The sequence below is a fragment of the Bubalus bubalis genome, chromosome 8 (assembly GCF_019923935.1).
Source record: "Bubalus bubalis isolate 160015118507 breed Murrah chromosome 8, NDDB_SH_1, whole genome shotgun sequence".
NCBI classification, from domain to species: Eukaryota; Metazoa; Chordata; class Mammalia; order Artiodactyla; family Bovidae; genus Bubalus; species Bubalus bubalis.
This window is the reverse complement of record NC_059164.1, coordinates 28,080,785-28,096,484: the sequence shown is the minus strand read 5'-3', so window position 1 is coordinate 28,096,484 and position 15,700 is coordinate 28,080,785. Positions and strand designations below refer to the sequence as shown.

At 36.8% G+C, this 15,700-nt stretch overlaps 1 protein-coding gene and 2 long non-coding RNA genes across 9 annotated transcripts in view; 2 read left to right on the top strand and 1 right to left on the bottom strand.

Moving 5' to 3' along the window:
• The window catches only part of TMEM196 (transmembrane protein 196), a 311,062-nt gene extending 306,427 nt beyond the window's left edge, over positions 1-4,635 (top strand). For all 7 annotated transcript variants that reach the window (XM_044946513.2, XM_044946515.2, XM_044946514.2 and 4 more), the window contains one exon: positions 2,280-4,635. In XM_044946513.2, the coding sequence (XP_044802448.2) occupies positions 2,280-2,286 (7 nt within the window). In that variant the 3' untranslated portion in view covers positions 2,287-4,635. The remainder of the gene's footprint in view (positions 1-2,279) is intronic.
• Positions 1-15,700, bottom strand: part of LOC123334672 — a 568,274-nt gene that overhangs the window by 1,866 nt on the left and 550,708 nt on the right. The window lies entirely within an intron of this gene.
• Positions 5,250-10,982, top strand: LOC102413654. Its single transcript, XR_006552701.2, has 4 exons — positions 5,250-6,157; positions 6,963-7,164; positions 7,764-7,895; positions 8,173-10,982. It is a non-coding gene; the product is annotated as an uncharacterized LOC102413654 (long non-coding RNA).

Below are 15,700 nucleotides of genomic sequence, written 5' to 3'. Positions count from 1 at the left end.
TGCATGGGTAGATAACCTAAGTTTGACACTAACACAGTTAACCTTATTGTAGAAGCTTTCTTCCTGTGAACTTACTTGATATGAGATAGTTCATATTTATTTCATATATTTCAGATTTCTTAAAATAGTTACCATTCTTGCTTTGATTAAATACTATAATAAGAAATATAAGAAGTTACACAGATAATGTGGCCCAACTGCAGAAAGTATATCCATCTGCCAACAGTCATTTAATCTTGCCAGATTTAAAATAATCTTTTGCCAAATTGGACATGCCTATTTGCAAATAAACTGAAGATACTCGTCCATTTAAAAACCAATTTTAACTGTTTTTCCTATCAGTGATTTCACTGTGTCCATATTAGGGTGAATTTAGTCAAGAAAATTCTTTCTGTAAGATTTTTAAAAACTGATTTTTTTTCTTAATCCTGCAATAAAAGATTATACCTTAGATTAAGTTTTTACTATTTTTAAGACACTTTTTGAATGCAAACCTATTTTAGGAGAGGAAAAGGCATCTAAGAATCCTACTTCTATAAATTCCTTAGAAAATGGTTTTTGTCCTACTAGAAGGAAGAGCTACAGGTAGATGAGTAGATTTTGTTAAAGACCATTTTGGAGAGACAGTTCCATTTTTCTTGCCACCAATAGTGAGTTCTAAAATGAACTTCAGATCAGGTATCTCATCAATAAACTTAACCTCATCCCAGTAACCCCAGTGTTTTTGTAGACCTACTTCTGTGAGCATATCTCTAGCAAAAGCCAGCCTCTCAGTGAGACCGAACCACCGCCAGACATAAAGGCAGACTGTGGGCACCAAAAGAACTTCACTTTCTGTCAGAGACTTAACCCTAAACTGGTTTTTAGGCTTCACAATTCCTCAGCACTTAATCAGGGTACATATAATGGATACCCACTCATAAGATGACCCCTATGGCCTGTAAGGGGCCAGGCACTTTGCATGGGAATGGGTTTGATGTGAGAAGAGGAAGGGTCTTCTTTGTATATTGTCTTCTTTCTCAGAATTTTTTTGGATGACACGCTATCTCCTGTTCTAAAAGACACCAAAGTTTTCAAAAGCATAGTTCCAAAACCAAACCAATTCCTACCTTCCAGTCCCTCCCTGACTCTCCTAAGCAACTTCCAGAACCACTGAAGACAAGAAGTAAACATCTTTATTTTACTTTGTCTCTCCTGTACTGAATTTTCAAAAAGGAGTAAAAATAAGGCATAGATATCTTTTCATTTTTGAAATAAAGATTTGGAAGAATTTCTCAAGTTAAAAAAGCAAACACATTACTTTCTTTTTTCTTTTTTTATTTCACCCAGACACAGACATTAGACATACCTGATAGGCTTGAGATCATTGAGAAAACCTCTTTCCATTGGAGTCTTTGTTACAACACTTTTGCAAATAGGCTTGTTTAAGCGTGGAATGATGTTTTCATCTATTTTTAGATAGTTCTGCCTAAATACTATTTATAATATGATCCACTAACCATTATAAGTGTGAATGGGCCTCACATCTCCTTATTACCTTTCACTGTATAGGGAAGAGTTTAATGTTCAACAAAACATATGAATTCAAAGCATCTGAATTTTTCTTAACATATTTTCTAAAATTACAAATGAAACTTGAGTAAGTTCATCCTTTTTACTAAAATTTCTGTTGCCTTCTCATGTAGCTTTCCTTTTCAACTATTGAGTAATCTCTTAAAAAACATGTTAAGAGCTTTACAGTTTGTTTTTTTAGTGTGTGAGTGACAATGCCAGGAAAGCAGTGTGTCCTGCTGTGAATTATTAGGGTTGCTCAGTTACAGACAGGCAGTCCCTTTGTTGCCTTTTTCAGTTCTTCAGAAAAGGCCACAGAGTTTTCTACACTGTAAAGGTAACCCCTAGCATCTGTTGGCATTTTGTTGATAGGCTCAACAGACAAACCTATACCTCGGAAAATCTTGGGTATTTAAGCATCTTTTTTCTAGGCGAGGTCTTTCCAAAACAGAGATGAGGAATGATAGGGGAGACTGAGGGGACTGGGGAGAGATTAAACTCTTGTTGTGGGTAGAAGACTTTGGTCTAAGAGACTGTCACTTGAGCATTTTCGTGGGTTCCAAGATGGCTTGAGATTTCATTTTCTCAAAATCAGCAATATTAATCCTCGTCCTCCCCCAAACTCAGCAAGTTTTTCAATGGCTTGAAATTTCTGTTTTGTAAACCAATTAACCAAATTAATGTCTTATTCTGAAAGTGAATTTTAATTAATTTTATTTTCCTAACAGGAAATGACAGACAACATGAGCAACGGAGGACCACAGCTGATATTTAATGGAAGAATATAATCAATATTTTAAAGAACTGAACATTTTTCATGAGGCAAAGAAAAACCAAAGGACTAGGAGATAAGTTAAAATAGTTCTTGAATTTGCTGTTATCTCTCCTGAGTACTCGCTGAAATTCTTCTTCAATTTTGCCTCACTTTATTTCTTCAGCTTTTTTTTTTTTTTATTACTGGTGAAAAACTTTCCAGAAATATTCTAATACAGTAATTTCAATCAACTTTCCAGACCATTCTATAAAAGACTTTGCAGGAAAGAAAAAATAGATAAAATAGAAAGATTCATATTCTACACAAACACTATTTGACTAGCATGAATGTTAGATTTGTAATGACATATTTCATATAAGTAATTAAAAAGTGCAAATATCAAGAAATAACAATAACTTACCAATGTCTTTGTTCTGAAAGACGATGGCTTCAAAGAATGCCACAATTTAAAACCTCAGCAATGCCTTGTTGTAAAAACATTGTAATTATTTTCAATTTGTGAATGAACTATGTTTCATAATTTTCTTGTAAATTAACAAAACACAAAACATAAAAAGAGGGTTTTTTTTAGAGAGAGAGAGAGAATATTAATCTGTATGATATTTTTGCACAAAAGAACAAAGAGTTATAAATGAATATCACTTAAGGAAAAGAAGTAACTTTTGATTATACTGTGCAGATTGACATGCATGTTTGTGAATGAGCCTAAGAATAAAGTATGTTTGTGTGTATGTGTATATTTGTAAATATAGAAAATATTATATAGCTCATATTTATAACATTCATGGATGTAAATATGTAGTAGAAAAGAAACTGTGATGCTGTGGGAGTATTATCAAGATTCTATTCCCATAGAAATGGGAAAGTGGTTTTTCAAGACTTTTCTCTGCCCACAGAGTCACATTTAATTTCTACTAAATTTTCTTAGTTTTATTTCTTTTATTATGTCTGTTATGTGTAAATATCACTGTGGCTGAAATTTATGGGGTGGAGTGGTCTGAATAGTATCAAGACAAACTGCTTAATTATTTGGCAATCTATTATTTTGGTATTTATGTAAGAACAATTAATACTGATTTATAAACATAATTTAATTCAGATACTTCCATGTTTATAAATATAGATAGAATTACTTGCAATTACGACACTTATATTTCAAATACATTATAGCCCAATTAAAGTTATATAAAAGGACAGATGATGTACGCCCAAAAGATGAAGTTACAGTTAGCTTTGTTAGAATTTAATTTAGGATTTTTGTTTTGTTTTACAATTCACATGGAGAAATACAGACAGATCATTCTCAAGAATGCCTATACCCAAAGACCCTGAAAGAGAGCTCTGTAGAAGGAAGCGAAAAAATAGGCTTATGTTTAAATAGCTAGATTCAGTCCTTCACTTCCATAAAGGAATGTTAAAATATTAACCTATGATACTATATATCGGAGAAAAAACAGCATGGTCTTTGAAAATATTTATGAGAATATAACTTGTGGCAATTCATTTCTGTTTATTTGATGCCATAATTATGAATGATTTTTAAACACTGAAAATCTGAATTATATAATACAGGTATTTTGTGTATATACGGTTCTGCTGCATTTATGCAAGGATGTAGTTTCATACTGAAAGAATAACTACCAACTCTCATTTTAGGTGGCATTTCTTTGTAGACATGTTTGCACAACACAGAGTTATAATATGTCAGTAAGATGTTTTAATGCCTTTTGAAATAATAAAGAAATCACCCATAAAGGACAAAAGCAGGCACATGACTGCTTTGACATAGAGTTAAGAAGAGATGCCATCGTCACAGTTATCCAAGTAATCTATAATGTATTTAACCAAGTATAGATAGATCTTTGATTATTTTAATATCTAGCCCAGCATTTTCAGGACTCAGTTATTTAGAATCATTTATTTGGGATGTGCAGTGATTCTTTTTGAGGTAAGTAGGGGAAGTTAGGAAGATATTTGTCAAGTATTTGAAAACTAAATTTTCAAAAAACTTTGAACTAGAATATTTTAAGTGACTACATTACAGTTTTAGTATGAGCCTACCCTTGGGAAAAAGTAATGTGATACTAAATTAGAAAAAAAAAATGTGACACTAATATGGTGGTGTGCCATGGAGACTAGATACTAAAAGGTCCAGTAATTATAAGCATAAAAGAAGTGAACTCTGTTTAAAATTTTTCAACATATGTGTGTGTCTCTACACATACATATATACAGTTGTTTAGAAGTGGAACATGGTATGATAACTCTATTGATTTGTCTGTGTAATAAATGGTGTGTTTTGAAACTTACATATGGTGTGAACATTCTTTCCATCACAATACAAGAAATAGTCCCTTCTCCCTATAGCTAGATGAATGAATGTACATTTCTCAGACTGGCAGGGGACAGGATGCTGTGAATGAGGCAGAGTGTCCCAGCTAGAGGACATGAAATTAAGAAATGGTATTTAGTTTTTCCTAGTTGACATAATTTGGAAAGATTAAAGTATGTTCAAATATAAACAGGAAGTGGTTGAGGATACAGAACAAAATGAGCATGATAAAAGAACCTTGAGGAGGCAGGAGGAAATAAGATACAGATCATAGGAGATAGAATTAACTATAGATAGCACTGAGATTGCAGATCTCACAAATGAATCCTTCAGCTGAAATATTCAGAGAATTGGCTGACCTATTTGGATTTGTCACATTGGTTCCTACTGGCATTTGGGGTGGACAGTAATTCATTATCGGAGAAGGCAATGGCACCCCACTCCAGTGTTCTTGCCTGGACAATCCCATGGACGGAGGAGCCTGGTGGGCTGCGGTCCAAGGGGTTGCTAAGAGTCAGACACGACTGAGTGACTTCACTTTCACTTTTCACTTTCATGCATTGGAGAAGGCAATGGCACCCCACTCCAGTACTCTTGCCTGGAGAGTCCCATGGATGGAAGAGCCTGGTGGGCTGCAGTCCATGGGGTCGCACAGAGTCAGACACGACTGAGGCGACTTAGCAGCAGCAGCAGCAGTACTTCATGGTGCAGACTGTACTATACATTTCAAGCCAGGAGGACACTTCAGTTGTAACAATAAAAAATATCCTAACAAATTTACACCTCTTTAAATTAGGGAAGTGAAAGTGAAGTCGCTCAGTCGTGTCCGACTCTTTGTGACCCAATGGTCTGTAGCCTACCAGGCTCCTCAGTCCATGGGATTTTGCAGGCAAGAATACTGGAGTGGGTTGCCATTGCCTTCTCCAGGGGGTCTTTCCAACCCAGGGATCGAACCTGGGTCTCCTGCATTGCAGGCAGATGCCTTACCCTCTGAGCCACCAGGGAAGCCCCAAATTAGGGAAGTATTACCCCCTAATTTAGAACCACTGAGGAACACCATGAATATGATCTCAAGCAGCCAATGTTAGTGCTACCCACAAGTGTAGACTTGAATTGCTCAGGGTCATAAATGCACTGTTCTAAGGTCTGCTGTATTATCTGATACAGTAACTACAATCCTATCCACATGAGTATTTAAATTTAAATATAAATTAGTTAAAACAAAATCAAATATTCATTTTCTCAGTTGAGCTAGTCACGGTCCCAGTGCTGAACAGCTACATACAGACTACAGTGTAAGTCAAACACATAGTGAAGTTGAGAAGTTGTGGTAGAGATGTAATGTTTTAAAAAAATCTGTTCGTGCAATGATGCCACTAAATCAGTCAATATTTTATATTTGACAGATAAAATATTGTGTAACTCCTGTTCTTGAAGAAATTGACTCAGCTCCTCACCATGCGTCACTGACAAATTCTGCATTTCTTGGGCTTGAGAAGGTGAGAACAATAAGTTGCTATCCACTGTTTTCACTGACTTCGCTGGAAAGCAGCATGATTAGAACTGCATTTTCAAACATTATTTAGCGAACACATTTCAGAAACTTAGAGAGAGCATCTTAAGTACCATTTGGTTAGAACACAGTTTCCAAATACAGTTTCAGAACTTGGCATCACTTCACTCTTTTTCTCCCTTAAATCATTTTTCTGGAAACATATGTAATATTTCTTACTCAAAGTATCTGACAGCCAAGAAATTCAGTTATTCCAAGTCCATAAATCACAGGTTGTCAGTTACTCATAGCAGAGGAAACTAATTCAGAAATTGCTGGAAATGTGGATGCCTAGTAAAGTATTTTTTAAAACTCTTTTTTGCCAGGAAAATTATCTACTGAATACATAATCTCTTATTAGGGATGTATTTCCCAAGAAATATATTGTGAAAAGTCAAGTTCTAGATTTAAAAAAATGTGTTGCACTATTTTAATAGTTTAGAATTATCTGCATCAACTAATTATAGGTAGGTCACATTCATTTAATTAGGAATCTTTAAAACTAGGAACATTTTTCACTTTCCTTTTCATGAGCCGAAGACTTAGTGATTTCAAAGGTTTTCCTACCTTAACATCCAAAGACTTTGCTTCTGTTGCCACACAAGGTGCTGCAAATCCTGCCCCCCGAAGCCAAAATGTATTGTGTTACTAAAAATTGCTAGAGAGACTCTGGGAGCTTCACAGAAAAACCCCAAATCTTGTCAAATTTGCATTGTCTCTTGTTGATTATTTTATTCTTATTAATCCATCAGGATATTGGTCCCCACCTACTCACTAAGACAGAGGACCTCAATCGTCCTTCAACAACATCTGGAGCTGGGGCTGGAAGAAATCCCTTGGGGCCTCCAAGCTTACTGCCCAGGAAAGAAGAGCCACAGTTTCCTCTGTGGGTGGCTGGATCAGCCAACGCTGTCCCTCACTCTGTCCGTAATGGTCAGTCAGCCAAGGAAAGAGGTAACACTGAATCTTATTCCCTTCAATGGACTTGAAGTGCTCCAGGCTGCTAGAGGTCCACTGCCCCCATCACCATCCCCAACGTTTTTTATGATTGGGACATGTCTTTTTTCTGTCCTAAGTATATTTATACTTTCACATAAATATCTGAGAAAAATAGAAAAGAATGAAAGAAAGGCGCTGTGTCCTTTATAGTACAACAAATTGCAGGAAAGTTTTCAAGTCCTAATAGGCAATGTTAGCATATTGCTGTCTGTGAGTAAAACCTGCGGTGCTGCAGCATTTCTGAAGTGCTATTATACTGTCCATTGTCTATAAATGTGAATGTTCCTCTATCGTACTAGCAGCATTTATTCTATTTAAAATAAGGAAAAGGTAGGAAGACATCAATATTTCACCTGAAAGGTGAGGTCATATCTGGCTATACCCATGAATCTTAGTCATTCAACCAAATCATGCAACTTATATACACTTAGGTCTAAAATCCAAACCACAAGTCCACCCCATATGAACCACTCCCCTTGACTTGTTCTGCTGCTTCGATCCAAGTATCTGCTCTGTGGTGCTGTGGTGATTTCAGTTTCTGGCTCCTGCACTAGGCCTCGAGACTTTATCTCTCTGGTTGTCAAGCTTTGACTTCACTCTCAGCAAACCGGACTTCAACAAACTAGGTTCCTGGCAAACAAGCATGTGCTCAAACTGAAAACAGGAATTCAGAGGAAGGATCTCAGGTAAATAAAGGGAAAGCTTGAAGTTCTCTATACCTTGAGTGTAAAAAGGTTGAAAAATCTAGGTGGTCATCGGAGACAGGCAGGGAGCTAGCTGTAAGTGAGAAACCAAGGAGAGATCATTTCTGCTCTGCCCCACCATCCCCAAGCTTCATAAGGGGATTGGACCAGTAGTCTATAAAGAAAACTAATTTGAAAATGAACAGAAGTCTGCGTTTATATGTTATTTAAAAGTCTGCTTGTATCTGTTCATTTCTTGTACTTTCTTTTTCTTTTTCAGTCTCTAGTTTGGCCTACTCATCTGCACCAAAAAATATCAAAGAAGTTTTATTCAAGCAGAGCTAACACTATCAGCAAGTATCATTCTAAAGCCAATATGGTGCATGACAATAGGAATCACAAGTAATGTCAAGGCAAAGTGAGACACAGGAGGAGAGAGTTGCTTTCAGGATAAGTCCTTTATCCTCCTCACCTGAAAATACCCATTTCAGTGTGAATTTTGGAGTTCCAGAGTTTTATTTTACTGACAAATGTGGCTTTTATGTACTGTATTCCCTTGTAAATTCTGCACACTGTTGCATTTTTCCACAAGTGGCAAAGTCCACTTTGTCACTGGATAAAGATAAATTCACTACTTCAATAATCTGCAAAGAGCACAAAAGTATCAAGAGCATCTTGTAGTCATAAGAGGAAGTGGAGAATATGATCCGTTAGTATGCATTTTGTGTAATGACTTGAGAGTATATTCTACATTAAAATGCACTGTGTTTAAATTTCATTTTATCTACATTCCACTCTCAAACTTCCACACCATGTTCTTTGGAATATATTTAATGTCTAAGATCTGCAAGTTCTCACCTACACAAACTCTGCAGCCAGCAAGTGGTTTATTAAACTACAGCTTTGAGGTACCACTCACAAAACAGAAAGGGAAACTGTTTTCTTTATGTTCTGCAGGGAACTAAGACAGATGGAAGTAGATAATTTCCATGGACACCCTTGCAGTCATCATGATTAATTTTATTGGCCAGATTCCTCAGATTTGAAAGCCTTGAAAGAGGGGTGTTGAAACTGTCATGGTAACATCTAATTAAGAAGGAAATAGAGCCTTAAGAGAAGTACTGACTCTCCTTTTCATCAAAGAATAGTAAGTTATATAAAGAAGGCACCAAATCCTCGGTAGGTAACCCAGCCTTTCTGATACCTTTGTAACCTCTTCCCAATGGTCACCAGCGCACACAGCTACACATGTACACCCACATGCACAAATGCATGCCCTGAATTAATTATTTAAGCCAATCCTTTTCAACTAGAATGTTTCATCTAGCCTTCCTGGTAATGACTGATAGATACCTAGATAGATACTTGCAACCTCAGGTAGGTGAAGCTAAAAGATTTATATGATTTTATCATTTTATCCAAGTCCATATTTTAAAGTTCACATTTAAACAAATACACACATACATATTACACATATGTATACAGAGAGGAAATTCTAACACACATGTCCCTAGATAATAGTCAGAATATCTGAACTATGGCCAGGAGATTAAGCATAAAGATCAGGATGTTTCAGCACTATTATATCTGTTACCACAAAAGTCAGACACAAATAATTACATTTTCTAGAGAGTGAAAATACAATGAATACTTATGATCTTTGCTCTTTTTATTACCCTCATAAGCACCTAATATGATTTACAAATAGTCTATTTATTAAAACTATAAATATGTCTGTATTTATATATTACAGATGAGAAAAAAGTTGTCTCTGTACTGAAGGAGTTGAGTAAATGCTGATTCTTCATGGAAACTGGTAGTTTATGTATTCTTTGAGAAATTTTGAATTAATAAAAATTCAAATAGTAAGAGAATTGAAACATAGTAATAGTAGTGCTTAGGATAAAATTATCACACCAATAAGCAATTTTGTATATCTTCTCTTTTTTTAAAAAAAAAAATGTGCCTGGGTATATTTGTTGTTAATTTAAAATGACCCTTATCTCAGGGACAAAATTGCAGGAAAATTTGGCTTTGCCTTAGAGAAAATAGAACATACACATGTATTGATGCAAATAAGAATAATACATGTTTTGTAGAAAATTATTTTCCTTCATGAAGATTGTTCTCTACTCCTGCCTTGACTTAGTTTGTATTTGTTTGATTAGGTTGTAATGCAAAATGTACCATAATGTTATCCCTCTCAGGATAACGCAAAGGGGAACATAAACTGCAATTCTTTTGGTATAAGAAATGCTTGGAAATTAAGTCATGGCTTCTAACCTTCTGAGTCATGTTCTTTATTTGACAGACTATACTGTGTTTGAGCACTAAATAATAAGAAAGAAATCATCAACTACATCGTTGATTATTACTGTATTTACATCAGTTATACCTGAACAAAAGTCATAAATTCAGAGCCTCTCTTCTGTATTTCAAGCTGCTTTAGAGGCTTTGCTTCTCATACTTCAGCAGGTATTTGATCACCTGGGCTTCATTCCAGAATTGTGATTTTACTCAGGCCTGCGTGTGGCCTAAGAACCTGCACATCTACCAGGAGATGGAGCTGTTGCTGGGCAAGGGACCTGACTTTGAGGGCCACCAATAAAATGTAACCTCATTAAAACAGTCAGGTCTTACCTTTTAGGCAGATGTATTTGAGTCATTGCATTTCTATGTATTTCAGTAATAGCTATAGCTTGCAAAATATAAAATCTATTATATTCAATAAAAAGTAATAAAATGTGCTTTCTTTTCCTTCACTGCAAGCACAGTGCACATTTGTCAGTTCAACAATCTAAGAAGCCAGTAGGAAGGGCTTTCAGAGTCAAAACTTGACCTTACATCCTTTATTGAAGGATTACACGTAAAAACCAGCTGTCAATAAACAGTTGCGTTGTTTTTTGCCATTCCTACAATACTCTGGGCTAAAACAAAACTTTATAAATTTAAAGCTCATGATTGCCACCTGCTGACACATTTTTGAATTACAAGTAGTCTGCATGGTTGGTATATATTGTGTTCAGATTTGGGGGTTTTGTATCTTCCTTTCCAAAACCCATTAGGTAAATTTTATATCTGACTTTATACATGTATTTTCCCTAAGTAATGTATTTCACAATTTATTGAACAACTAAAATAAAACTGTTTAACAAATTGAACACTTTATTTCAAACAGCTAGTCTGTACTGAAACTATTTTAATTTTTCCTATTAACAAAGTGAAATTATAAATTTGTCATCTCAGTATACATAGTTCATATCTAGAGTGAATTTTATCAATAGATTTTTTATTTTAAGAGGATATATTTAAATCTTTAATTGCTTTACCCTGAATCAAATGTTTATGTAATTAGATTGCTTACAATGGCAATATATTGAAGAGGAGCTGAAATTAATCATGCTAACACCTATATATATATATATTATAAATATAATATACATATATATATTCCTAGCAGTGGAGCCAAGGCATTTTCCAGTTTTTAGTCATAATCTTTTCCAAATTTTCCTCTTTAGTGCTGGGCTTTGCATTGCTATTCATTCAAAAAGATCATAAGCTTCTGCTCCCATGTTCAACTTTACAATCTTAATGAAACTGAATCAAGCATATTAAACTGAAGTGTCAGTCAAGGACTCGAGAAAGAATCACTTAGTATAACACGTTTTGTGCTTAGTACTGCACTGTCATCTCCTTTAACCCGCACAACTTTCCGTGCCTTTACAGTACAAAACTTTGGCAACCTCATGCGAAGAGTTGACTCATTGGAAAAGACTCTGATGCTGGGAGGGATTGGGGACAGGAGGAGAAGGGGACGACAGAGGATGAGATGGCTGGATGGCATCACTGACTCGATGGACGTGAGTTTGAGTGAAGTCCGGGAGTTGGTGATGGACAGGGAGGCCTGGTGTGCTGCGATTCATGGGGTCGCAAAGAGTCGGACATGACTGAGTGACTGAACCGAACCGAACAGTACAAATTATGAAGCTGAAATTTATAAAAGCTAGACAAGTTGTCAAAGGTCTCAGAGTGAAGACTGATATCTAAAACAGCCCGACTGTGGCATCTGGCTCCTGCAAGCCAGGCCATTTTGCCTGAATTAGTTTCTGCCAGACTACCAGTCCCAATACTTTGGCCAAGGCCAGTGCTCCTTTGACATCTTCCCAGGTCTGTTAAAATGATAGTGTTTACCACTTTGATGGTTTTAGGAAGAGGATAAGTAAAATAAGCAACCCATTTTACTGACTCACAATTTCTTCCTTTATCAGCATTGGTCATGTGTCTATGAAAAGTGAGGATTTTTAGTAATTCAAAGCATGAGTTGTGAAATAAGTCATGCCTCAGTTAGAGTCCTTAACTGATTAACATCTCTGTCTCCTTAGTCAAGTGAATCATTCACTAAAGAAATACATTCTAAGCAGTCAGTCTGACTTCCTTTAAAAAAGAAAGAAAGAAACATGACTTTTAGCACCCAGGCTTTTCACCTTGTACTATATTAAATCATCTAAAAATAAAGGGTTTCTTGTAATAACCAAAGAATGCTCAAACTACCACACAATTGCACTCATCTCACACACTAGTAAAGTAATGCTCAAAATTCTCCAAGCCAGGCTTCAGCAATACGTGAACCGTGAACTTCCTGATGTTCAAGCTGGTTTTAGAAAAGGCAGAGGAACCAGAGATCAAATTGCCAACAACCACTGGACCACGGAAAAAGGAAGAGAGTTCCAAAAAAACATCTACTTCTGCTTTATTGACTATGCCAAAGCCTATGACTGTGTGGATCACAATAAACTGTGGGAAATTCTGAAAAAGATGAGAATACTAGGCCACCTGACCTGCCTCTTGAGAAACCTGTATGCAGCAGGAAGCAACAGTTAGAACTGGACATGGAACAACAGACTGGTTCCAAATAGGAAAAGGAGTATGTCAAGGCTGTGTAATGTCACCCTGCTTATTTAACTTATATGCAGAGTACATCATGAGAAATGCTGGGCTGGAAGAAGCACAAGCTGGAATCAAGATTGCTGGGAGAAATATCAATAACCTCAGATATGCAGATGACACCACCCTTATGGCAGAAAGTGAAGAGGAACTAAAAAGCCTCTTGATGAAAGTGAAAGAGGAGAGTGAAAAAGTTGGCTTAAAGCTCAACATTCAGAAAACTAAGATCATGGCATCCAGTCCCATCACTTCCTGGGAAATAGATGGGTAAACAGTGGAAATAGTGTCAGACTTTATTTTGGGAGGCTCCAAAATCACTGCAGATGGTGATTGCAGCCAGGAAATTAAAAGATGCTTACTCCTTAGAAGGAAAGTTATGACCAACCTAGATAGCATATTCAAAAGCAGAGATATTACTTTGCCAACAAAGGTCCGTCTAGTCAAGGCTATGGTTTTTCCAGTGGTCATGTATGGATGTGAGAGTTAGACTGTGAAGAAAGCTGAGCACCGAAGAATTGATGCTTTTGAACTGTGGTGTTGGAGAAGACTCTTGAGAGTCTGTTGGACTGCAAGGAGATCCAACCAGTCCATCCTAGGAGATCAGTCCTGGGTGTTCATTGGAAGGACTGATGCTGAGGCTGAAACTCTAATACTTTGGCCACCTCATGCAAAGAGTTGACTCATTGGAAAAGACCCTGATGCTGGGAAGGATTGGGGCAGGAGGAGAAGGGGACGACAGAAAATGAGATGGCTGGATGGCATCACTGACACGATGGACGTGAGTCTGAGTGAACTCCGGGAGATGGTGATGGACAGGGAGGCCTGGCGTGCTGTGATTCATGGGGTCGCAAAGAGTCGGACACCACTGAGCGACTGAACTGAACTGAACTGTAATGACCAAAATCTTCAACAGTAGGGGGGATCTCATGGTACTTGTTTTTTTTTCTTCCCTGGGGTGGTGGGTAGAACAGGTTAATTTGGGAAAGTCACTCCATGATGATCAACATTTACATGCAGGTTGAATTACTCTTTTATCCTTTGAAATCATGACACATGTGGATAGTGGCTAACAGTCAAAGCATATTTAAGAGACTACAAACTAAAAAAGTTTTCAAAGTCAAACAAGAAAATTGCCTTTAAACATCCAAAGAGTTACAAAATTACTTCATATTTTACATTTGTGTAAAATCATTACTGGAGTAGTTGATTTCAGGTAAGTTTTGTTTTGACATAATTGTTCTGATAGCCAACTGGTTTTTTTTTTTTTTTTTTTTTTTTGGTTTGGTTTTTTTTTGGTGGTTGTTGTTTCACTAAATTGTGTTTGGAAAAATTGTTTTTATTCATGTTTTATCATCTGCAGACAATCTAGATACATCTTCATTTCAAAGAGAGTTTTTGACCAAATTGCTCTGGAATGCCCCCTAGGCATCAGGGGATTTTAAGGTTCTGCCAGGTTGAGAATACTGGACTACAGAGTCTAACACAGGGAGGCTACAGGGCTTTGCAGCAAAATCAAGGTAAAGGCAAGGTAATCATTTGCAAACGTAACGTATTTACCTTTGGGCTTTGGGAGCAGTTTTATCCCATTCTCATCTCATGCTAAATTTGGAGTCAGTTAAAAAGTACTAAAGAAAATGCTTTTTATTTACCTTATTTAAACCTTCTATAATGTCTATAGTACACTGATTTTACAAGTGGAAACTGGTATAGAGAGATTAGACATTTTCACAGTACCTAGGGCACATGGGAGGGTGTTATACCACTAATTGATATACATTTCTCTTGGCACTTAGGATCTAGGCATAAACATGTATTAGATGCATATTTCATCACTTAGACTGTAAGCTCTTCATCACCTGTTATTTTATTCATTCTTTTATGCATTTATACATTCATTCATGCATCATGTCGACAAGAAATTAATAGTCAATCTAAGGAAGAAATGGAAAATTGTTTTCAGGCCAATTTGAGGTTTATAAACCTGGGAGACACCTTTCAGAAAGCTCTGAGTGTTGGGGCCAGTGTGAGAGAAGCAGGAGAGACTCCAAACTTGCTAGTGAAAACCAGGTCTCCTGGAGGCTTCCTTCCCTGCAGATGGCAATCGGAGATTGTAGTTGAGGTCAGGCTGGCCCTGTTAGATTCACCATGGAGACATCCCCCTTTGATATATAATCATTGTTCCCCCCTCTTTAACCTTAATTGTTTGTTCTCCTAGCACCTACTTGTTGTAAAACTCAGTCATATACAACAAAGAGGTTGCTAACAAGTAACCAGTCACGTGGGCAGGGTGGGGGTGTATAAAACTGGGCCCCTCAGAAACATCAGGGTCCTTGCTGGGAACTGATTCCCCTTGGACTCACTGGCGTAATAAACTGTACTCCACTGTGTTTTGCGACTCTGGATTCCACAACATGAGGAGTGGTCTCCCTGTTGAGGGCAAAGCACAATTATATACTATACGTTTTTGAGACAAAGGGTTATACATCAAATGATGCATTGACAGTTTATACACTCCAGATATGCGCTTTCAAAGTGAGTAGGGAGTCATCGTGGCCCCTTACAGGATTGCGGTGGAAGGTTATCTCCTAAGGAGGTCTGGTTACTGTGCAGGCACAATACACACTAAAGAGGAGGGGGGACCAGCAGAGAAAATCCTTACGTTTAAATTTTTCTTGTCTTGCCAATAAAGTATGAATTTTCTTTCTTTCTTTTTTTTTTTTTTTGAGTCATAACGGGGCTGCAGTGGTGAACTAGACTGATATCAGGGTCCCAATCTTGGTGAGCTGGGGTCTGTGGAAGGCACAGGAGGAAGACCAGGCAATTAACATAAAACAAGAGCTTGAAGGTGGTAATTTACAAAGATG